Genomic DNA, 25,092 nt, shown 5'->3' with positions numbered 1-25,092 from the left:
TTCAAACCCTCTCCACTCTCCATGTAACCACCTGGCACCAAACCTATATCTGAAAAGTTTATTTTCTCTGATACTCATTGTCTATGCCACAGAGATGGGGCTGAATATCAGAGTTCTCAATCCTAAGTGCAATAGGCAAAGCAGCTACTCTTCCATGGCCAACAGGGCATGTGACAGACTGCAAATATTCAGAACTAAAAAGGGAAACACTGAATAGAAAATGAATTGTTTCAGATGTCCATAGTTATTAAAACAGTCAGGGGGCTGAATAAAATCATAAAGAAAGGAAAAAAAAGAAACGTAAATGTCATCAAAGGAAAACTTTCTCAGTGTCATTTCTGTTTAGCTGCTAATTGGATAACAGGGCAAATTTTCACAAGGGACAGAGAAATGCTGACAAAAATGAAAATGAACTACACAACATCTATTGATTGGCACAGAGGTGATACTGACCCTGACAGAGGTGTAAACACCTTTTGCATTTCTAGTTCCAATAAGCCCACATTTCCAAGATAATAAAAAACATAAAAGAAATGCTGGCATAGAAGAGTGACAGGTATAGCAATATTCTCATGAAAAAAATTGACACTATGTTGTTCCTGTATAACACAGTTCTTGGTGTGCCATATACTTCTCCTAGTTGAAATTTGCATGCAAGGACTATTCTCTCAATATATATGTAGAAAAGCTCCAGATCAAGCTCCAGAAAGCTTCCAAACATAACCAATGTGCACATTACAATGAAAGGTTTAGGTATTCATTTCGGAGCAATGACTTATAGATGTTAGGTGTGTGAGGTGGTCAGACTTGGTTTCCCCTGTATAGGGAATCCTACAATACACCTTGTGCACATATATGTGATGTCTGGTGAGGACTAAGGCATGAAATCCCTTCAAGTCAGACCAGTGAGACTGACGATCCAAAATAACTTTTCTTCTTTATCTTGTTATAGCCTTGTGACAGACTTTGTACCATCTGTTTTTCCTCTTCCTTGTATAGCTAAGCCATAATTTCCTTAATATAAGTTGATGGAGCCAGCTATCACGTTACCAAAATGCCCACAAGACTGACATCCTAGCCCTGCTGCCAGACATGCCTTGCATTGGATACATTCTTCTGGAAAACTGCATCCCCAACTTGTTTACCCCAGATGACCCGCTACTGCTCTATGGTGTAAAGTGCAAGAGGCAGGGAGAGGAACTTTCCAGTTATCTGTTAAAATTCATTTAATTTATTTTTTGTCATTTATGCAATCTAAAAGTAAAATTCAGACCTGATTCTGATGGTCTTTTCCTTCACTTCCTGACTTGCTGAAATGTGGAGTAAGAAATGTGCAGAACATGCTTTTGGTACTGACAGCTAGCACAGGCATATGGTCTTCAGTATTTAGTAAGAAAATTATCCCATTATTCCACCTGGAAGTTTTCTGTGAACTTATAGCTGTGAGCAATAACAAAAAATGCCTATTCTAAGTTAATCTTTGGAGCAAATTGTTCTTTATGCTTATCACAATATGGAAGAAATTACCAATATTCAAAATACATAGTTTGTATCAAGGAGTAATTCGCACAAGTCAACAATTTGCCTGATAGTACTATCCTGTCTATCGAAAATAGATAGCACATAATAAATAGGCACTTTCATGTATTAATGAGGGGCAGGTTTTTGTGGTAAGGAACCTCTGCTCTGTGTCCAAAGAGACAATACAGTTTCTTTACACAAGTAGTGCTGCTTCTTTCACTACTATGAAACTATAGTTTCATTATTGAAGTCTGCAGGCACTGAACACTTAAAAGCCACAGCAAAACAAATTGAGAAACAGGTGTAATTACGATAGAGAAATGACGCGTAAAGCCAACTAGAGACCTATGTGGATGTGGCTGCAGCAGGGTCACCTTTCTTTGCCACATTCCTACTCGGTAGTGCCGGTGGGGCAGGGGATGCAGTACTCACGGGAGTAGCCAGCAGTCATGCCCTCCTGTGCCCTTGGGAAGTTTTCTCTGTCAGTTCCAGCAGTAAGAGACAGGGACCGTGTGTCAGAATCTGGGGAATTAGTTCTGGTGTCCATATCCCCTTTCAGAATAAGCCAACTGGTCTTTAGCTGGAGAGAGTAAAAAGCCCATTACAAGATTCAGAATTTAACATCCAAATGCAGGTCTCCTACCTCACCTATCCAGGAAATCTTGCGAACTGACTGTATGTTTATGCTCACTGTAACTTGTATCATCCTTTATCAGATTACAAAAGTTGACCGCATCATGACTTAGACATCACAGCTACCAAAAACATTTAACTTTCAGCTGGGCTGAGGATAGTTTCTCTATTAATTAAGCTGCCCACTGTGCCCCACTTTAGAAGATGCACTGTCATTTTCTTAAAATTAATCTGCTGTTAACATTTTTCTGGTATGTTAATATGCACCCTAAGTAAAAGTCCACAGGCTTAGCTGAATCACCAACGTATATACTAAGACTGAGCGAAAACCCACAAGCTTATTGTTCTTAACCTCAATATTGCTACTTCTATTTTTACTGTAGAATGTATATTCTAAACCCTCTGGGTGAGAGATTAAGCTTTTCTGTATCTTCCTGGAAAAACCCAAAAGTAGTAATGACTATTTCAGTTATATGAAAGAATACCTTTACATATGAATGTGTTTTAAAAAACAGCTGCTTCAAGAGAGATCAATAAACTACTCTTTTGTTCTTTCTGATCATTACCTTCTTACTGTCCTGATCCAAGCTTCCATCCTCCCCTTCTGATCGTCTTGCTGCTGAAAGATTAAGTTAATTTTAAAAAGTAGAACAGATTACATCTTTTTTGTCTTCTGTTTTGACTGTGGTTATGTTCCAAATATTTTTAAGGGGGGAATAAAACAAAAAAAACCAAACCACAGAGCTGGGCAGGAAATTCAATGTGTAGAGCTATGGTTTCACAGAATTACTTAAAATCATTTTGAAATTATTATAACAACACATCCTTTAGGTATACAGTGAATTGAGACAATCTATTCCTCCTGGATCTTGAACCTATCTTTTTAGGAAGAAACTACTTTTGGGGAATGATTGGTGGGAAGAAAACTACGCTGTAACTTAGGGACAGATTTATACAGTCAGTGCAGTCATTTCCCCATTCTTCTGTGTTACTATGATCATGAAAAGTACATACGGTCGCACAGATACTTTAGTTTTCTGCACACTTGGGCCACCTACATTCCCCAAAACAACAGGCAATGATGGTAAAGAAGATAAGAACAAATCAGGTGTTACATCTTTATGTAATCTACCAGAGGCTGTGTCAGACTTCAAAATTCACAATTCATTGACCAACCACTTTTCTGACTGTTTTGCCCAGTAAAGAGTCATTTAAAAAAATATCATTGATATTTTACTGTTGGTTTATTTTCTTGTAACTTTCCAACTTGCTGAGAAGAAAACTCAAAACTGTAATCCTAAAAGCCATTCATTAGATAGTTTCCAACCATCAAATGTGTTTTTCCTTGTCTATTGTTACAGACACTGTTAAACCTCAGAATCTTACAGAAAGATTGTGCCAAATTTCACATAATTTCAGATAAATTTCCAATATCAGAGTCCTACTTGCCTTCAAATCACTCTGTGTTGTTTTGAGGAGAGTTTTAATGGTACAAAACTGGAGTAATGCAATGATCTAGCATGATTTTAAGCCAATGAGAAGTCATCCTAACAAGATGTCTGCAATGCCTGAGGAAAAGGGCAACACGGAGAGCCCCATGCAATGCAGTGTAGCTAGAAAACATATTTATTAATAATAAAAACAGTACGATAATACAAAAGTTAAGTCTCAAGACTAGATTCTCAGAGGTGGAGAGGAGATTAAGTTGCACCACTGCAGAAGCTGCAGAAATACTGCAACACTCCCAGCAAGTTGGGAGTAACTCTGCCCTCTCTGTTTCCCCAGCTAGCATATTTGCAGAGGATCTGCCCTACATCTAAACCCCACCGGGAAAAGGCCACCGTCATTAGCATTTCAATGCTATTCTGTTTCATTTCCTGGTGCCATCACACAGCTCACATACAGACCTTAACTGGTTTTGTTGAGGATGTGATATTTAAAAAATAACAAATCGCAGTAAGGAAAACATCTATGGGTTAGAGGTGAAAACCTGTAACTGTAGGGTTGTTTTTTTGTCAATTTAATGTGGCAAAACAAAGCTGTGTCATAAAATAAAAACAGCATTATGAAAAAACTTCAAGGTTTTCACAGTAAACTAATAGCACCCTGATGAGGGCATTTTCCCAAGATGGGAAGCTGCTTGTCTGAGAAATAAATAGAATGAAATATTCATGTATGACAGGTGAAGAATAAAGACCCACATTGCAAGAAGGACTTAAACCTGGTTGACTGATATTTTGGGATCATATCCTAAACCATCAGTCAACCAGGTGTTCCAGGTTATATGTATGGATCTTGCCCTCACTAAATCAGAAATCCATATAGAGAATCTAATGTATTTTTGGAAATCGTTTTTGTTTCAAAATGTTGATGTTTTCAAAGGAAAAAAACAAGTTTAATCCAAAGCTGTTATTCAGAGATTTCAAATGTTCCACAGGATCTTGAGAGCATCTGACTTCAAAGAGATGAAGAAGAGTACAAGCAAAACCAATGGGGCCATGAAGGCCTGCTCCTCCCAAGTTCCTGAGAGGGCTTTATACAACCCAAGTGGCACGAATTTCATTCAGTACTGAGCATTGGCTTCCCCACTACAAGGGATACTTGGTTCTGCTGGGAACCCCAACATGAACGGCAAGTTTCACATGGATCGGTGCTAATACTGCCCAAGAGCAAACCTATTATTTTTTTTTAATCTTTGAATGATGTTCAAATATTTCTGAAACATGAACACAGGCGCCTGCACTCTTCACTTTCTGACTCCAGCTCTCAGCCTGATCTCTCATATGTCCCATTTTTCCACCACCTTTTTTTTTTTTTTTTTTCATTCTGAAGTTGGATGTTTATAATAGAAACACAGAAGATACAGCTACAGCAAGTCTGCTGGGCACTGCTGTAACTGAAACCTTTTAAAGGCAAATGTTTTGGAAGAGCTTCTTGCACGTTTTGTTTTACAGAACATTTTTGTGCTTGTTTGTTCAAACTTGGTCTTTTCAGCGAAGGAATGTTCTCTGGCTCCTTTTCAACATATATTAGTTCAGTGTCCTGTTAGCTTGAGGAGCTGAATCATCAGCTGCTCATGTGTTCATGCTTTAGCTGGGAGTTTTTCCAGAACAAAAGGTAAATTTTATTTATTTTTTTATCTTAAAATTTATTTTATTGGAAAGAAAGTTCACTGATTTTAAGATTTTTTTGAGTTCTTCTCTTCAGTAGAAAAACAATGAGCATGTATTTTCAACACAATCTTTCAGAACACCTATAATCTATAACAGAAAGTTTAAAACATATATCCTTGTCAATTTATAGAGATTGCTGACTGGATAATTTAATTCTCCACTCACTCCAGTGATTACTCTATACAGCAGAGTAAAACTGACATAATCCAGACTGACTGCATATCTGAGGGGCGAAAAATTGCTATAAAAAATGCCTGGCCTGGAAGAAGAAAAAGCTGCTGCTTAAAATCCTCTTTACAAACCAAAAATATCTATAAAATTAAATGACACAACCAGGATACTGGACATCGGAGCCATATCATCAGTTTGTGTAAATCAGTGAAGCTATGCTGATTTACATCACATGATTGTACTTGTGCATTTGGTCGTGATCTTTCCAAACACCACTACACTATTCAACTTTTTCCTTTGTCAGTAACTTTTTTTTTTTTTCTCAGCCTGAGTAGTTGCCTCAAATGATTTGTATATCTAAGGACAAGAAGAAATTAGAGAGCTTGGGCAGACTATAAAGTTGGTAGATTACATGAAATCAAGCACTACCTCTTTTTGCCTGAGAGGTAACATACTAGTTTGTCCAATATTAGGATACTGTGAGCAGAAAATGTCTACCAATGCCTAAAGTGCACTGAAACATCAGCAAGTCTGACTTTGCTCAAAACCATACCCAGAAAAACCACAGAGGTTATCTAAATCTGGATGATCTGAATGTGCAGTTATTTTTTCATAAAGCATCAGTTACAGTGAATGTCCACAGGCTGACTCACTCAGTTGGGAGACATCAGTTGACAATTTTCTTTCTCCTATTACTGTATCAGATCCAAAGTAGAACTTCATCCAAAACAGAAATAACTGTTGTTTTCCATGAAAGATAGTATACAAATGATAACTACATAAAAGCATAATTTTCAAAACTGGTTAACTGGGTATTTTAAAATCAGTTAAAGTGCCCTGTTACCGCTAAAGAAAAATGTTAAATGTAATTACCTTGTTCCGACCATGAGGGCAGTGATGTATCTGCGGTTCCCTAACCTGTCATTCAGGGAAAGTTACCAGCTATCGGCTAAACCCAGAGTATGGGAGAATGGACACACGGAGCTTTCTCACTCTCACATACATCATGGGAAGTCACCTCTGTGTGGACAGTGCTGCAGAAGGCAGCAGGATGGGAGGAGCTGCTCCAACAGAGACACTGCTTACAGGCATAGCCTGGGCCTTCCCTCGCCATGTAGAGTGGCGTAGCTTCGCTCTCCTGTATCCCTGAAGGTACATGCTTACATCCCCAAACTGCCTCAGCTCACTGTGTGATGAACATCTCTCATTTTTATTTTATTCTCATTTGTTCCCAAGCAGGGGTGCAGTCATGATTAAAATAAAGTTTTTGATGTGGGGCAGATTTATGTCACATATTTTATTTTTATCCTTTGCTTCTGGGTACCAGAGTACCCCAGAGTACCCCAAACATGACTCTTAACCAGAAAGTATTTCTGCACTTTTCAGGCACCCCTACTGCAGCAAAATTACTACATATTTGTTTCTAAAGATTCATAATGCAATTCAGTTTAAAAAAAAATTATTTCCCTATTACTAATCCTGTATCATGAACCAAGATCATTGTCAAACATCACTGAGAACACACAGAACCAACATGAAAATTGCACTGATGTTAATTAGTGAAATATGAAGCAAAACCAGAAGAATTAAGACTTTATGTTTCTATTTTTCATATTTACTAGGGTCTTAAGTCAGATTTTCAGACATATAAACCACCATATATTTCTTTCTGTTGTTTAGAAACTCAGAGAGCAATCAGTGCCGGGTCTACCAAAGGTTTTCCAAACACATCTTGCCCATGTTATCAGCTACCGAATTTGTTTCTAACTGCCATGGTGTGTCTACATTTGTTCTTGACATTTGTTCTTGATATTTTACAGATTGAAGAACTTGCAGATGAAAAGTAGATATGTCATATACACAACTTATCAATGCACATTTTTTTCCCCAGTAATGTAAACGTCAGAATTATTTGCAAAAACTAGATACCCCGAGTCATGGTCTGAAAACAGGAGAGAAAATTTCAACACTTACATGCGTTATATAATTACATAAATAACAAAACTAACTAAATTAGTATCAGCTCTGAATTACCAAGACAAATAAAAATATCATTACCCTAGTCTTAGAGAACTTACTGAATCCTTGGACAGCATGTTATACAAAACGCTATTTAATTTTCACGTTACTTTTTTTTCATTTCTATTTGAGATTACAGGGACATAATGGAATGCAAAGACTACAGCAAACTAATTTGGAAGCCAATACGCATTTCTTTACGAAAACATGTAGAGAAAACTGCAACAGAGAAAAGCAGACTGTACCATGCTGTTTGTAGATAGGAGGTTTCCTATAGATGTTATCTTTTACGCCAGTGTCTGAGGAAGAGGAAAGAGAAAGGAAAGAATAAAAGAGTAAGCAAGCAGTTCAGACCATGCTGCTCGTCTCCTCTCAATAACACTAAAAATGCAAACGCTTCAGTAACGACTACAAATTCATTCAGTGTTTTGCCATTCACTGGTTATTACAAGATAATCAAGTTTTATCCATCATCTTTATGTATTTAAAACATTGGCTATACGTACCTATGCAGCATAATCCTCCCTAAGTCACTCAAAATGCTTTAAGGCACATTGAATGGCATCTATTTACTGAAATGTAGGTTGTTACATCTGCACTACCAATGTATAGACAACAAAGAGGAACTGGCTCTGCTTGTCACTACTTAAAATTCACATACAGATACAACAGACTACTATAACAGTCACACTTGAAAAGGGACCATCTCCATTAATGATGAAGAAAGTGTACATGTTCAGATACAGATGTTTACACTGGAAATGTCCAATATTCTTATGGGCAATCTTATAGTTTGTCCATATTTTGAACTGTATTGTTAACATGGCCTTTCAGGAGTTTTTTGAAAGCCCCCAGAGCCACAGTCCAGGGATCCCATACCATGTTGTACAGACATCAGATTTACTTAGTACTACAGACCTGAGCAGATACAATTCCTAATTACAGTGTGATTACAGAAATGTTAACCCCAGAAGCTAAACACACATAATCTATTCCACTGAACAGGTAGATGTGCTTAGCGGTCAAAAAGCTAAACAGTGTGGACATAAGTTTATTGTGCTTGTTGACTGAATGTAACTTGAAAACAGTATAGTACTTATACAAAGACACAGCCACAGTGAGCTTCCTGGAGTTTTAAGTCTTCCAGCTATTTTCAAAGTCTATGTTAATATGACTCTCTAATTCAGAGAGTAGATGGATAAGGAAAAAAACAAAACCAAAACCCCCTTCAGCCTTCTCTCCTGCACACATATTCAACAGACCTATGCAGCCATGGCACTATAAATAATTGTGGGCTTTGTAGGCTTAATAACATTTGTCACTGTGTGCCCCCTTTGATGTAATTTTTTTATATATACACAAACACACAGCTCTCTCACTCCTTTATTTCTGACATGAAGGTTAACAGGTAACAGATTTTTCATTTATCAGACATTTTCTTCTCTTGCAGTTCAAAATTCACAAATCAATGCAAAAAAAATAATATATATATTCAGAAGAGAATAAACAGGTGTCAGCAATTGAAGATCAAAAGCTAAGCAGTGAATGCCTACCTGGAATATGGAAATGCCTAGGAGCCTGCTGATAGACAGAAGGTGAAGATTTGCTGTCTGAGTACATGGATAAGCTTGGAGTGCTCCGACCACTTTCACTGCCTCCAAGGGGAAGAGCAAAGAAAGCAGATAAAAGAAAAAATGGAAGGCAAAGTAGAGTACTTCAAGCATAAAAGCTTGTCCAGAATGACTTGTTAATCCAACAGTTTTAAATATATGGTTTTCATAAACCCCATTATTTTTCAGCACAATGTACTGGCTTGAGACTCCAAACAGCTCATCCATAATGAATACCTGATCGATATCATCAGATTAAACCGCCCCACTTTGAAGCTGAAGTTCCTCTTTTAACAACACTTTAATGAAAACAAGCAAAAAAAAAAAAAAGGATAAGAACAACCACAATCTTGTAACGTGTTTTGCATAGCCTTAACTGAATATTTTTAAAAGCTTAATGCTATGGCTCATGGCCTGCCCCTGAAACCAGTAATGAAATAATTCAATAGTGTTTAAATTATCTCAAAGCAGGACTAGACCAAAAAACAGATGTTACGGTTAAGTCAAATATTCCTGCATATATCAGTGACAAAAACAGATGTTGAAATTTGGTTCTTAATTGCAAACTTTTCCCACAGGTAACATGCCACAGCATTTTTTATTTATGCAAACAAAGTTGGATTATCAAGTCATGGTTCTATAATGCCATAGTCACTTCACCAGATTTCAAGATGTACATAGGATTTATCTGTATTCATTTCTCCACTTGTTTTGTCAAATGCTTATTAGGTGTCATTCATTTCCTCTTAGCTTATTTCCCTGAAGCGTACTCTATGGCATTATAGTGCTGCTTGGCAAACAAAAAAGTAAAGCTCTACTTTTTTGGGACTTGTAAAATCCTATTAATTTACAGCACTGTTAAGCAACTGGAAGCCAAACATGACATTTATTCTAACATAAAATGGCTGTTAATTCACTGTTATTGTTTTAGTGTGGATGAAGCACAAATTTAATGGCTAGTAACAATGAAATTACAGCAAGTTTTTTGGGGGTAAAGAAAGTGCAGCAGCTCAGAGCACGAGATCTGTAACTGAGTTCTGCCTTCAGGGAGGAGAAGTTTTATAACCATAAAGCTACTGGATTACCATAACTGTCTAGGCCATGCCCATAGAGGTGGTCTCTGCCTCTGCTGACAAGCAGTGGATGATGCATGGTCATCGGTCTGTCACCAAAGCCAGACTTGACATGCCCCACTGAAGTCAGCTGGGTAGTGCCACTGAGCTCAGCGGGAGCAGAAACAGGCCAGACGAGGTCAGAAGAGAATGCTGTGCATCTCATGATGATACACTAACTAATCAGTTATAAATATCGTGTCTGTTATTTTCACAGTTGGTGAAAAATTAAAAGTCAGAAACTATTCAGCTGTTACCACTGTGTACCCAATAACAGTGACTTCTCATTGAAAAAATGTAATCTGAGCCGCTGAGGAATTGAAATCCCAACTGCACATGCTGATAACCAATGGTCCTTCCAAAAAGTAAGGGAAGAATTATGGAATTACTAAAAATCTGGTGTATCGCCACCAAATTGCAGTCAAGTTGTCCTCAGACAAGGAACCAGACGATTATTCAGTTGCTTGATTCCTGCTTTGCTCTTGGAAGGAAAAAAGTGGTGACAGGTTTTCACTGCACATTTATTCATTTCTTCTTTCTTTGCTGCTTGCTGCCCAGATGCATGATCATCCTTAGGAAATGGAAGAAGCCAGTTTGAATGCAAACAGCAGTGGTAGACACTTAAGTAAGGTCCCTTACCACTCCAAAAACATTAAAAAATTTTGTAATGTCATTTATCCAAATGTGATGTTACTATTGGTATTTTTTATTTAAGAAGAAAAAGGATTAAAAAGAATAGGAAATTTTTCAAGTGATTTTCACAGTGTATTAATTCTCCATTTACTTAAAAATTATATGCTAATTATAGATTATTAACATATTAAAATATATTAATATATGACCTGCATGAATAAACACTTAATTGAGCAGTAACCCCAAGGTGCTGGTATCGTACACACACAGCAAGTCGTTCTTCAGGGATAAGGTAGAGTGTCAGCAAGGAATCATGAGGAAGCATTGATTAAGAGGAATAAACTTGTAAGAAAACAGGATGCAAGCACAAATACCAGAGGACAGCAAATCTGCAAACTGCTGGATGCAAGGGTCATCTGTGTGGCGCAATTTGCAAAGCCATCAACTCTATCTTGCTCAAAAGGGAAGAATTAAGGATGAAATGAGGGAAAAGGCTCTTCCTGCAGCCCAGTCGTACAAGCCGATGCACATTTAAACTTTAATTCTGTCACTGATTTGGACAAAAAACACAAGAGTAGTTGTTTTTCACATTTTGCATATAAAGATAAGTATTCAATAATAACACAAACTGAAGACCCATGCAGAAAGTTCATGTGGAGGAACTACAGTCAGTCATTTAATCTAGCCTATAATTAAAGTCTCTAAAATGAGACTTTGCCAAAAATTTGTCTCTTTCAAGGTTTGCCTGGTATATACACTGAAGAACTTCAAATAAGGTCTCAGATAAAATACAACTACCAGAGTGATTTTTCAGAGTTTTGGTTTCCCCTTCTGCCACAAGCAGCTAAAGGCTGTGATCTGCTCTACTGGTCAGTGCAGAGCCAAAAACCAGAATCATGAACTCTTCCTTGGGTTTTGTTTAACTTGGAAAGAATCTGGAAAGGTTTACTTTGAACTTGAGTGTCAACCACAAAAACTTCCTTGTGTCTTTTGGCGGCTGACGGGGGAGGCTGCTCTTTTAACCTTCTGTGTGTGGAGCCAACTGACCAGATCTCAGACCATGCTCCCTTTCAAGAGATTGTCAGCAAAAGTATGATATTGTTTATACCTCCTTTCTAGTCAGCTTTTATCTTATCTGGGAGGATGAGAAATTTGCTAACAAGATACAGTAAGAGCTGTCTAAGTTCAGGACTGAACAAACAGATACCACTGGCCTAATGAGGGAGATGTCAGACGTCAGCTCCTGAAACTGGATCCTTTAATATCTCTGCACATGGTGCATTAAACTGGACAAATTTTTTTGAAGTTTGATGACTAATTCTTTTCAAGCTTTCAAAGCCAAATAAATGGGCTTTGCAAGCTGTGCTCCTGCACTAGAAAGGCAAGATACTTTCCACCACGTTTTAAGTAAGCATTTTCTCAGCAGGACTTAGTACAGCCTGGACACTCACTGACTCAATCGCCTCAAAAGGAAGAGTTACACCAAGTGTAGGTACTCGGAATATCACACCCTATGGTTCACAAGGGCATGAATGGTGAAGATATCTTGAAGTGGGGCTGCCACAGGATTTATTCTGAAGACATTCTGAAGACAAAAATCCTTAAAAGAGCACAAGCAAATCATTTGTCTGCATGATAAAGAATAGCTCATACTATTACCCTTCATGGGAACTAGACTACAGTACACTGAAGAAAGAACAGGAACTCAGTAATCATATTTTCACTGGAAAAATGATGAACCATGTCATTATCAGAAAGAATATGAAGCCAACTCAGTGAATTCAAAATGAAGATTTTGCCTGTTTTAATTTCCCTAGGGTGGTAACAGTTCTGTCTCCTGGAAGCTTAAAGAAATATTTTTATGACAATTGTGAAGTGCTGGTTTTACAAAGATTATTTCTAGCATTATTAAGATGTCTATTATTTTTGGATTTAATCACATTTTTTTAAAATGAGCATGATTTCACTTTGTTAAAACTGAAATGTCAACATAAACCTCGGTCTGGATACAAAACAACTATTGGTACAATCCTACTCTTCCCACACTAAGCAATTTGAAAAGAAAAAAATAGCACATTGACACCCTCAAAAGACTGCTCCAGATAAGGAGAAAACAAAAAAAAAAAAGTCTGCAACTGAAAGAAAAGAATTCAGAGACCTTGAAGAGGATGGGGGCAAATCAGACTTGTTTCAGACTGAGATATTAACTCAGTGTAAAACAGTGGATAATCTATACAACCTCTGCAGGGATCAGGATTACCTATATAGGAAAATTATAAACAGACCCCTCTGCCTCACAGGATTGCTGTTGAGGAACTGTAAGCTACTGCTTGCAAAATATTTTAGCTCCTTGATAAAAAGTGCTCCAGAATTGCAAAATATTATAATTTTGAGCACAGTGTTAATAATTGTTTGGGCACAAAGAGCTGCCACTTGAGGATTTCTTCCTCCAAACAGCAGCACTAATTAATTGCTGCTGCTCTGAGCAACAGCAGGTAGCACTGAAGAAAAACTCGTTTTAGCAGGAGTGCTGCTAAGCAACTGCAGGCGGGCTTTCAAACAAGAGCTTTCGATAAGGTGAAATCGTGCACTGAGGCACACGAAAAAGGTTTTTCTTACTCAGTAGATCGGGTTGGATAATATCATCCAAATTTTTTCAAGCAGTGCCTCAGAGAATACCAGGGTGTATGCCAGCCTTCCAAGAAACGCAGTGGGGGAGACTGCTTGAGGTTGTGGGAAGAAGCTTTGCAGGTAGATTTTAAAATGACAACAAACAGTTTATTCTTATCAGCTTTTTCCTCCAAAATTTTCTCTCGGGCATCATATTTGGAAGACTCAAGCCTGATTCTGCTCCTGTTACACCAGTGAAATTCAGCTGACACTGGCTGCCCCATGAAGATGCATTAGTTATTTTTCCAAGGGCAATGAGTGCCTGCTATTCACTTGAGTTTGCAAGTCTGGTTCCTGCAGAGGGTCACCTCCTTTTCTGTAATGGTTACAATGGCAAGAACAACAGTTTTGCTTTATTAAATCAAACAGTACATGAGAGTCAAGGAACAGGCACTGAAAATATTTGCCATTCATGTCTCCTTCCAGTTCATATTGTTACTAGAGAGGACAGACATGGGGGAAGACACATGTGGTAGCTGAATGTCTTATCTTTCTGACATTTAACTAACTAGCTAAAAAAAAAGCCTTTGCCTCAAAGGCTCTTGGCATTCCACAATACTGTCTCACATTTGCAACATGAAGGTGATTAAAAGTTAATACCTACTAGAAAAAAAAAAATGGCAAGGAGAATAGATTCGGTTATTCTGTTATAATGTTTGGCACAAATTATTTACTAATCAGTGCAGTTATGTTGATTTAACTAGATTATCTAGCACCATTTTTGGTAATGCTACAAATAATATGAAGATATCTAAATGTAGTCTAAATGTAGGTTAGAAGATTAGAGATAACTGATCATCCAATGTTGGATCCTATGTATAAGCTCGTTATAATATTTATTTAGCATCACCAAAATAGGGTAAGCACTGTACTTTAGAAAAGAGTTTTAAATTATTCCCTCCTTCATTTTCATTATAAAAGCTAATTCCTTCCCTTCAGCCCTTTGAAAGACAATTAACACTTATTGAAAAAAAGCAAAATAAAACAACCCATACCCACTCAGTTCTTAAAACTTACACAGTACATCAAGAAAGCACTTGCACAAAATTAAGACAAATTTTATCCAAGTGGAAGCCATGCTTGCACAGACATAAAAGTGGAACACATCTGAATAAGTCTACAGTATCACAGCACGGTTTTGCATTCCTGGACCTTACCTTTGAAGAAAGGGATGTAATGATGTCTGAATGTAGATGTAGGGCTTGGGTGTTGGGGCAGGGAGATGCAGCTACTGGTACCAAGACTCTGAGTACCAGCTGGGGGCAACAGAGAGTAAGTGAAAATAAACTATTTAGTTCACTTACTGAAAGCCACAAATTACAATGCCATCCTTTTTTTCAGGAACATTTTCCTCCTGAGGCTTAGAAAACATATAGTTTATATTTAAGACTTCATCTTTCTCTGGTTATTGCTAAAAACATCACAGTGGCCATACTATGCGGTTGGCCAAGGGACGCGGGCTTTCCGCAGACAGAAAGAGTATCAGCCAAAATGCTGGTAATGTAACGCATCAGAAAATATTCCAGAAAAGGCACCACAAAAGGCATAGCTGCACTCAGGGGAAAATCTACATTTTTCAAAAGCTGCAAGAGGGAATGATATATGCTCATAATGGATCTAATGAAATGAAATGGGGAGAACCTTGTCTCTGCTGAGAACTGTGCTATGAGTGGGTCCAGTTCTCACTGCCGTCAGTGCATGCTGGTAGCATTTAGTTCACAACGCACCAGAGCACTCAAGTGCATGGCTAATTTAAGCATTTGAAGAAACATCCTGAAGTTATTTGAGCTCTGAAAGTTAGACATGTTATTACTTTAAAAAATGTTGTCAAAAGTCATCTCTATTTGCTTTGTTGTAATAACGTCCTGATAACATATTTTGGAGAACTAATGGCAGTTAATAAAAGTGGCAATTATGATGACTACAATCTAGCTGTAAAACATCAGAATTTGGAAATTCTTTCATCCTTCCTCCTTGCTTTAAGAGTGTGCAGCTAAGCCTAAGCATCACACAGCTGCCATTTCAGCAGAGACTAATCATTCCTCTCTTTAATAAATCTTTGATATTCAATCTCATTTCCACTTTGTCAAAGACTTTATGTAGTACAAATACTCAATTCCTGTAAAAACTGTTTCTGTTACCCATAAAATTTTCATTTCTACTGGAAAGATTAAGAACTCCCAGTTTCCAAACTAGTTTATGATTATAATGTATCCCCAATGAAATTAAAAGACACCAAGAAAATAATATAAATGCTCTGTGTTCTCCACCCAAATGACAGAGTGGAGAAAAATTAGAATTAATTTTGAGCAGTTTAGTTGATTATTTCTAAGGATCAAACTCTGTACAGTGACCAAATATGAATGGGGTTTTGTAAGGGACTCCCATGCAGAGGTCAAAGGGAGGTGATCCCTCCTCTCTATGTGATAAGAGCACCGACACAACCACTACTACAGCCCAAAGCTGCAATAAACGTTGCTGTAAGTTCTCCACTAAGGCAACTTGGCCTTCAAAACCCAGTCATTAGAACCACTAGTCACTCCTCCAGCTCTTGCACTATGGAGAGGACATACAGACCATAACCCTGAGGTACAAAAAAGGAGATGAAGTCACTTGGTCACCCTCTTGGCTTTGTGTGCATTCACTGCTACCATGCCGCACCTTGAAAGAGCTGTGGATTGAATGTGTAGCTTCAGGCAGGATGGGACCAGGATTAAGCCCTTTAAACTCTTCTATCTTCTGCTTACAGATACATAAAATCAATCTTTCTAGATACTTGTTTTCATTTTCTTAGATGCTCATTCCTGAAGTACTTGTTTCCTTTCTCCCCACAGGACTCTGTTTACAGTAAGTAAATCACTGCAATGAACTGCTACTCCACCTTAAACCCCTGTTTACAAGAGTCTACTCTACTTATAAGACAAAGTAGTGCAAAAATCTAGAGAATAAATAAGGCTGCTTTTCAATTACCTGGTCTGCTGTAATGCTGAGGAGAATGGGAGGTTGGAGTGTAGCGACCATAGCCCAGTGAGCCAGCAGAGCTAGGACTTGAAGTCCTGTACTGCTTGAAAGATCTGTCATCTTGGTCACCCTGAGAGGAAGAAAGGAAATATATGTCATCAGGGAAGAGAAATAACTTCTGAAACAGGCACAATATGACTTTTTGTACGTTTTGTGCAGTGTAGATGGAAGTCAATGCTGTCAACACTCCATGCAATCCCAATGAAATGAGGTGGCTTTCAGCTGTAAGCACCTCTCCCACAGTGTGACTGAAAGAGCTCTGCCAAGTTTCAGAGAACAGTCATGTTCCCAGGAAAGTCAGCACATACATGAATTTAAAATGACAATGTAATCTGAAAAGAACATAACATAGAAGTGTTGTTTCAGGACAGTGTAATTTCTCTGAACATACACCAGTGGGTGGAAGATGAGATCAGATTAGCGTGATACTGCTATGGTCACTCTGTACTCATATGAATGGATGCATAATGGTTACAGGCAACACAGAAATCAGCATTTGTTGGCTTCATTACACCACAAAAGCAACTGTGTCTGCTGTACAAATTGCCCGGCATACCATATTACAACATGGTCATTACTAGCTTGGTAAGCATTATAAACACTCAAATACAGCATTAGCATTAATACTGCAGCATTGTGCAAAGCAAGCCATACGACCCATTCCCACTACAGCCTTAGTTTTAACCACTTAAAACCACGTACACCCCTTCCAATCTCCTCACTCTCTATAACTAGTTAAATTACAACTGCAATTTGCATGTAGTGTCTTCTTATAAGTAAAAGCATTACTGAGTGAATTAGATGTGGAAATTACTTTTTGTAAACTAGCTATAAAAGCAAATTCAAATTTCTTGTTTCTTTTAAGACAAGCAAGAACTGGCTTGATTTAACTTCAGATTAGAACAAATCGGTGTAACCTGCTGATGCTCCCTTATGGAAAGTCATGCTCCAAAAAATGTTTCCCTCTCCTATTCCAGTAGGAGTGAGTGAAGACAGGCTATACCATAGCAGGTATTAGTCACTTGTCATGAATACTGGGACATCTTTAGGCATCTGTGTGACTCCCACTGGATCATTCATCATTTAAACACAGAATATCCTACTGAGCCCCATCATCTCGCAGGCTCCTATCAGGACAACTTAATTATATCCATTCATTTTTAGATGAATGCGGTTCACTATTTGGCTTCTCTGGGATTATTCTTGACTCCAGAGAGATGTAGAATGTCCTCCCATCATTGTTTTTTCTCATCTTCAGGTATGCTCCATCCCTTCCACATCACCCCAAAGACACTGACTGCATTTTCAGAAACAGAAAAACAGTTTTGTAGAGTGGTAAGTAGCATTATTGCTTTAATATCCATTTCAGAAGAAATAATATGAAAAAGTGAGAAAAAATGATGTCTTCCCAAGCATGCAGTTTTGCAGACATTCTGCCACCAATCCCTCTATGCCCAGTTTGAGATGTTTCCTTCCCAAAGAAACTACATTATTTAATACCCACTATAACCCTTGTGAAGAGATTTATAAGCACTATAGCAATGTCTCTAGAAAGTCTTGTGATGATATTTAATTATTATATGAGTGTTAGCTAATGGTTGATGATATGTCCGATTGTATGATAGAGTGGAATTTTCCCCTAATAAAAATCCTGCCACAAAACTGGTGACAAGTTTGCAGATGATGACTCCTGAGCACCTGATCATAGACTCTTCAGAGAAAGACAGCAAGCATGGCAAATCTGGATAATGTGGGAGCATCCACATAACACAAATCATGGCAGCACCAACCTCCATACCAGTCACTTTTGGAATTTAACAGTACTGACAGTTTGATAACTGGTAGCTAATTTAAACAAAATTATTATAATCTTCCAAAACACCAAGATTTCATATTGATTTGTTTCAGAACTTACCTTTTATATACTTTGTGTCTCTGTAAGGAACAGTCAATCAAGTTCATGAAATCCATTATTAAATAAAGCATGTTTTTATTTTTAAACTATCAATAACATTACATCTCTATTGGTTAACCTCTCTAACCAGTGATTATAGTCACAGTTTGTGATCTACAATCCTTAATGGAAATTCTCCATTCTCCACTATTACCAAAATTTTGCAATATATAAAATTGGTATAATGGAGAAATTAGCCAGGCCTGTGATATATAATTGAGTTACTATCTGGTAAATTATGTGAAATGCTATTCCTGCTTCTAAGGTGATGTTTCTTGAAAGAATGACTGGCTTTGATCATTAATACACATTCAATAAGATACACAGACCTATAAGTTCAGGTATGTACAAATGATTTAACATTATGTGTGCACAAAGAGTGTAAGTAGTTTAACTATTTGTGGAATTAAAAAAAAAAAAAAAGGAAAAAAGAAGAGAAAGCTATGCCAAGCATTAATTAAACTCATGTTGGCAGCTTTAAATGTAAACTTAAATCATACTTCCCAATGTAATTTATTTAGTAGAGCTTGAAGAAGTGACCACCATACAATCTTTACTTTGGAAAGCAGAAAGATGGATGACCATGGAGGTAGATGCATACAGATGACAATCCAGAAGCAGAGCACATATTCAACACAAGTAACACTGTGATAAACATAAATGATAAAACCCCATGCACTGTAAAGGTAGGAGGCAAACCCCACATTTCAGATGCTGCTGGTAATCAATAGGACTGGTTTTATGCGTCATAAAACGGGTCAGAACAGGAGAACAAAGGCATTGGGGATTACCTCAGTAAGTGTTGGAGAGAGCAACTGAGGTGACTGCAAACAGCAACACACAACAAATTAGTGATACAAATTCATGCATGATGTTACTTGTGAGAACTACTTTTAAAATATCAATATCCATGTATAACACGATAGACTTAGAAAAAATACCTGTCAATTAAGTAAAAAGGCAATTTTTCTTTGTATTTGTTTTTAAATAAGTAAATAAGGAATAAGAGATAAATAATTTCATATGAAGCTTTTGTTGATTTCTCTACTACAAAATCCTGGGTCCGGTGAGGCCAGTCCTGTGTCACAGAGAGTGCTGCTGGTAGGGAAACTCCCATTTAAAGCAACTGCCTGAAACTGCATATAAACACCAGTTAAATCTACATTGAAGCAAATATGGAGTAGAACTTTGTTGTTCAGAGCTGACTGTTCTAAGGGAAAGTAAAATATCTGTACTATTGTGGTGGTTTGACCTTGGCTAAATGCCAGGTACTATTTAAATTCTAATTAAACATCATGTAATTTGACAATTTGCCGTTTAGTAATTTTCCTTTCAAAATTAAACGTTATGTTTTGTTAGTTGAGGAAATCTACCAAAACTAGTGCAACTGCAGATAGTAGCCAGGATGCTGAAATTTGGAAGACAGGACCTTTTTTTTCCCCTGACAGTATCAAGGATATATATATTTGGAGCACCATGAAAATGTGTGTGTTAGATTCCAAGCACCGCCCAAAATCACCTCAGAGTGGGTGCAATGACTGAGTCCTCGCAGGAGCTGGGCGGAAGGTTGTTTAGTCTATGCACCTCTGCCAAGTCTAGATGTAAATGAGCAGTTGAGGAGGCCCACAAACATTACCAGTACCCACAAATTTTGACACAGAAAGGAAGTGTTTATAGTCCATAAGTTCAGCGCTAGGCAGCAGCTTTCAGTTTAGTGAAATCAGAAACCTAAATACCATTTAAACCCTCTACCTGATACTATCTTAATTCTTTTAGGATGCATTATAATGGAACTACTGTGGTTCAGCATAGTACAGAGAGATGTTTGGAAGAGAGTTTGCAAAACCTAAAATATGGGCTGCACTTCACCTGGGAGAAGTACTGAGATTTTAGTGGTACTGATTAAGTGTAAAAGGTCTAAGTGATAGTATGACTAGGGCTATTATAAATACCATGGCTATTATTTACAGCATTTATTTCTACCCATTCACTACACCTATAGAGAACAAAGCAGACTTCCATTCTAGACCCTTGCTAATATAGTATATATTATCTTGCTAATATACCTACTATATCTAAGAGGTTTGATTTGTAAAAATCTAAAATTAGAAAATAAATCAGAAATTCAAAGGAAAGGTAGATATGGTTAGGGAAGAAAAGCTAACTTGTATGACAGGAGTTATATACAAATACGCTTCACAAAAAACAAAATTAGTAAGATTATGTTAAATTAGATTTCATTAGCACAAACTGTGTAATATTAGCTCTGCATATGAATAGGTTGAAATGAATGACATGAGAATGAACTTTAGAGACAGCTGAAAGAAATCTGCACATAGGAAAGTGATACCACTGTTGTGTTACCAAAATAACATGGTAAGCTTTAAAAAAAAAATTTAAATCACAAAAGACATTTGGCTTTGCTTCTGATTTCTGCATTATAATTAGCAATGGCTCCCATTTCCTGCATGCATGTAGAACTCCTCTCATACAAAAACATATTTTAATTGCATGTCATCTGTTTAAAAAAAATGATCACAGAAAACAATTCTTTAATTTCCACAAGCTAAAAAGTGAAATGAACATCTTGCTTGTGTTTTGGAAGGTGTGAATGAATGGATGACATGACTCAATTAACTGAAGATATAAAAGTTGCGGGTTTTTAAAATTATGACCATGTTTAAGAGTGTTCAGCAACATGTTTAATGATGCACATATAATCTCAAATTCATCGTAAAAAAAATACCCATGTTTCAGTACCTCCCCGTAACTATGCCTGTCATCTGAAGAGTAACTGATATATGGAGAATAGGAGATCATATCTGGGCGGTCAATGTTATAGATGGCTTTATTTTTAGGAAGAGCAGCCAAATCCCTGTAGTCAAGAATTTCATCTCCAAGCTTTGCCTAAGAAAAGGAGGAAAGAAAGCAGTGAGAATAAGAAAGAATATGATCAGGATGCAATCAGAATAGGACAGGTAAGCGTACGTAGAAAAGTCATCATCATCATAATTAACCACTTTTTCTGTTTGTGCACATTTAAATCTCTTTAATTTACTACACAATGCTAAATATTACTGCTGTTTTCTTTTTATATACCAGTGCTTTCTCCTCTTCTTTGTCACTCACATTTGGTTAAGAGAAGTAGCATGGCATCATTCTGCTTCCCTTGGTTATATCCTGCTTACTGCTAGCTGCACAGAGACACATGGAGGACAGATATTGTAGTCTTTTCCAGGCAAAACACCCTTCATTTTAAAGTAGTTTTGATGTGCAGGGTTTCCTACCATAAGCAGTAGTGAATAAGCAAATATGTATTTCCAACGTATACTCTCCAGATGCTGAAAACCATTAATCAGATCTTTTATTTTTCCCATTCAGCTGTGTCACACAGCTTCAACTCCTTTCCTGACTATGTCTAAGTATCCCTTAATAATGGGTAACAAACCAGCAGATGATGGATTTCCACCATGGTGGATTAGTTGAAAGATCACAGATGCCACTTAAGGAAAGTTCAAATCCTTTCACGAGACTCACACAGCCAACAGAGAGAAAGGGCTGCATCCCTCCCCATTCTCCTCTTAATACACTTATTCCAAAAGTATAATTATTAAAATGCCATATTTGCACCAATTATCCTCAGGATAATGGTAACTTGCACCAAAACTGTATCCAGTATGTACTGTCTTGTAGATACAATGACAGATTGTCCACATTGAGAGCGGAGAAATGGGCTGCATAATTGTCTCATCCTCGGTTCAGGCTTTGCATAATTACAAGCTCTTTGTTGGCAACAAAATGATGAGTGAAACTTGCTATTCTCTGAAAATCATGGTATGATCAGCTATAAAACTGTAATAATGTTTTCCACATGTAAAAATATTAAAGTATCCAGGATTTGTGTGATTATACTTTTTCTTAGGATGAGCTAAGAAAACTTAAATTTTCCAGGGAAGTTTTCTATTAGGTTAGTCATACAGGAAAAATTTAGTGTGACAACTTTCAGTTATCTCTTTTTGTAAAACAATGTATAAAGTTGTGCAAACGTCAGCAACATGCAAAGGAGGAAGATTCCTCTTAACTATGAAAGTGAAACAAAGCGTCCATAACCATCACATATTCTCATCCTCAAAACTCAGGAAAAAATGTGTTTTAATCAAATATGTGATTCTTCGGTGAGCTACAGATCTCACCTTCCTTGTAGCTACTTTAAGAAATTAAAGAGAAATTAAATAGCCCCTTAAAGAAAATAAATCCCTCCCTACTGAGAAGCTAGTGGCAAGATCTGATGCAGAGACAGGTCATGCAAAGGTAAGGAAGAATTTGTCCATCAGGTCTGTTCCAGGAAGACTTTGGGCAGCACTGTACCTACAAGGAAGGCAAAGGAGGCTGTGATAATTCCTTTTTTTAGGTATCCAGGGTTGTGGAGATTATTCTAGTGAACTCAAAGAAGTTCAGAATTGGGACTATTTAATTACAGTAATTTTAGCCCCTATCCATGTAGATGTGCAACTTGAGATTCTCCCACTAGACTTCAGAACTGTCAGGAGTAAAACTTATCTAGTTACATAAAATGTAGGCAAATTTGGATGAAAAAACACCTTAGAGATACAGTAGCCTTCCAAACACTCAATTATACAAACATTCATCCTACATTGTTTTTTATTTTATTTGTTTCACCTAGTTTCAAAGATGTGAGTGAAATTCAAATAGGCTAGGCAAAGCTCCAATTACAGCTAAAAAGCTTTAAGCCATTTGTTCAATACTCTGGTATTTTGGATTCTGTTAAAACCATGCTCCAAGCTTAGAGTATCTATTTAATTTGGAATATGTAATTTTACAATTGTATAATTGCAAATATGATCTGTATAAAAATATAATGTGATTTCTATTCCTAGTATGAGAGCATACAACACAGCTATGCAACCTAACTTAAACCGTCTGGTTTGATATATTAAGTTGAAGCACCTAATTCTCTCTTCATAAAATTTATCTAAGAATAAAGAAGGACTTTTATTTAAGCCTTATTTAATGGCATAATTTAGAAATCAACTAATTTTTAAGTGGTATTTAGGGACTCCGAGCGAATATCACCACTAGGGTAAATTTCAGTCTGGATATAATGAAGCCATCACTAAAGATCATGAAAAGATGTCCATTAACTTGAAAGGGCATTGGCCTGTGCTCTCTCACAGTGCAAGAAGATATCGAAGTCTGATATTAACAGGTGAAGAAAAAGCTGTATGGCTTTAGTAAACCATCTGTACGAACCACAATCAGGTTTAGACCAAACATGCTTTCTTCATCTTTCCCTAGCTGAGCACTCAACACGACCCAGAAACATGTCTCCCATGAGGTGGTGTGTTGTTCAGAATGATTGCATTGCTCTGACTTGATGCCTTTGAAAGTAACAACACCATGAATGCACAGTTCCTAAGCTTTAACTGTTTTCTCTAAATTCCCTTTTGTTCCAACAGCATACTTCACAGAGCTCACCAGCTGTTGTCTTACCGTTGGTTTTAATGATCTGAATCCATGCTACTGAAAGTGGCTGGCCTGTGTGCCCCTGACCACTCTGCTCTGGCTTCTATGTTAGCATTAGAAGACATGTAGATGGCTGGGTCTCTTTTTGCCTCTTTGGCTGGCTGGAGTTTTCTCCTGGGTTATTTTTTAACTGAATCTAGTCTCAAATCTGACCAATCATACCTCTGTGCACCCACTAGCACCAAAGAGGAGATGGGAAGACATGGCCAGAGGCAGACAGGGCTATGTGTGGGTGGGACCCTCCTTTCAGTGGCAGCATAAAATTTAGTTATGGTAAAACCAATCACGAAAGCACCCAAGACAAATCTTGAGCATGTCTGTAAGTCGTAACACTCCTGTAATAGAAAACAGATGGAAAAGATACCCAAAGAATCATTTTGATAATATAGAAGTCCAGTAACATGTTTTTAATTCTTTCTACTTTCCTGTTCATGAAAGCCAAAATAGGATTTAATCAATCTCACAGCTTTGACAATTAAACAGTCACAGATGAGACAGATATAGTAAGAACTTGCATGCCTCTGGGAAATCTTTTTTCCTAATTGACTCATATTTGTGAGACAACTTTATTCTTTCACAGTCCCAGCTGCTTTGAAAGTAATAGTACAGTAACAAACATTAGAGTTGTGTGCTGATTTAATGATATCCTTCAAAAAAACAGAAAAAGAGAAGGGAGGTTTGTCGACTTTTAACAGCCTGTGAAGCATATTTAAAGCAGTAATCACAAACATCAAGAAAAACAGTACCATCCAACAGTTAGATAAATGTCACTAAAAACATATAAATCTTAGAAGGATGCTCATGCTTATAAAAACAATGAAGTAGTACATGGCAGGAGAGATAGACACCATCTGGCCAAAGTAGTATTATATTACATGGTAATAGGCTCCTAGCACAATGAATTGTTTTCACAGGAGTTGGAGGCAACGACATTTTTTTTTTTTTTTTACTGGGAGTATACCACTGATATTCACCGGCATGGAGCTCTCCTAGGAGGAGAGCTCAGAAACACTGATAAGCATTTAGATAAG

General features: G+C 37.3%; 1 protein-coding gene across 2 annotated transcripts in view; it reads right to left on the bottom strand.

The window, feature by feature from the left end:
• ABLIM2 (actin binding LIM protein family member 2) overlaps positions 1-25,092 on the bottom strand; it is a 146,590-nt gene that overhangs the window by 23,290 nt on the left and 98,208 nt on the right. Inside the window, exons 11-18 of one of the 2 annotated variants that reach the window (XM_074904458.1) lie at positions 21,278-21,424; positions 16,513-16,633; positions 14,700-14,798; positions 9,071-9,172; positions 7,763-7,816; positions 2,721-2,773; positions 1,967-2,101; positions 1,742-1,751 (exon numbers count right to left, since the gene is read on the bottom strand). In XM_074904458.1, coding sequence (XP_074760559.1) covers positions 1,742-1,751; positions 1,967-2,101; positions 2,721-2,773; positions 7,763-7,816; positions 9,071-9,172; positions 14,700-14,798; positions 16,513-16,633; positions 21,278-21,424 — 721 coding nt within the window. Of the gene's footprint in view, positions 1-1,741; positions 1,752-1,953; positions 2,102-2,720; positions 2,774-7,762; positions 7,817-9,070; positions 9,173-14,699; positions 14,799-16,512; positions 16,634-21,277; positions 21,425-25,092 lie in introns of both variants that reach the window. The other variant, XM_074904457.1, reaches the window with a different exon arrangement.

The sequence above is a fragment of the Athene noctua genome, chromosome 4 (genome assembly GCF_965140245.1).
Source record: "Athene noctua chromosome 4, bAthNoc1.hap1.1, whole genome shotgun sequence".
In the NCBI taxonomy this organism is placed as follows: domain Eukaryota; kingdom Metazoa; phylum Chordata; class Aves; order Strigiformes; family Strigidae; genus Athene; species Athene noctua.
Note: the sequence above shows the minus strand (reverse complement) of the source record. Positions and strands in the feature narration are given on the sequence as shown.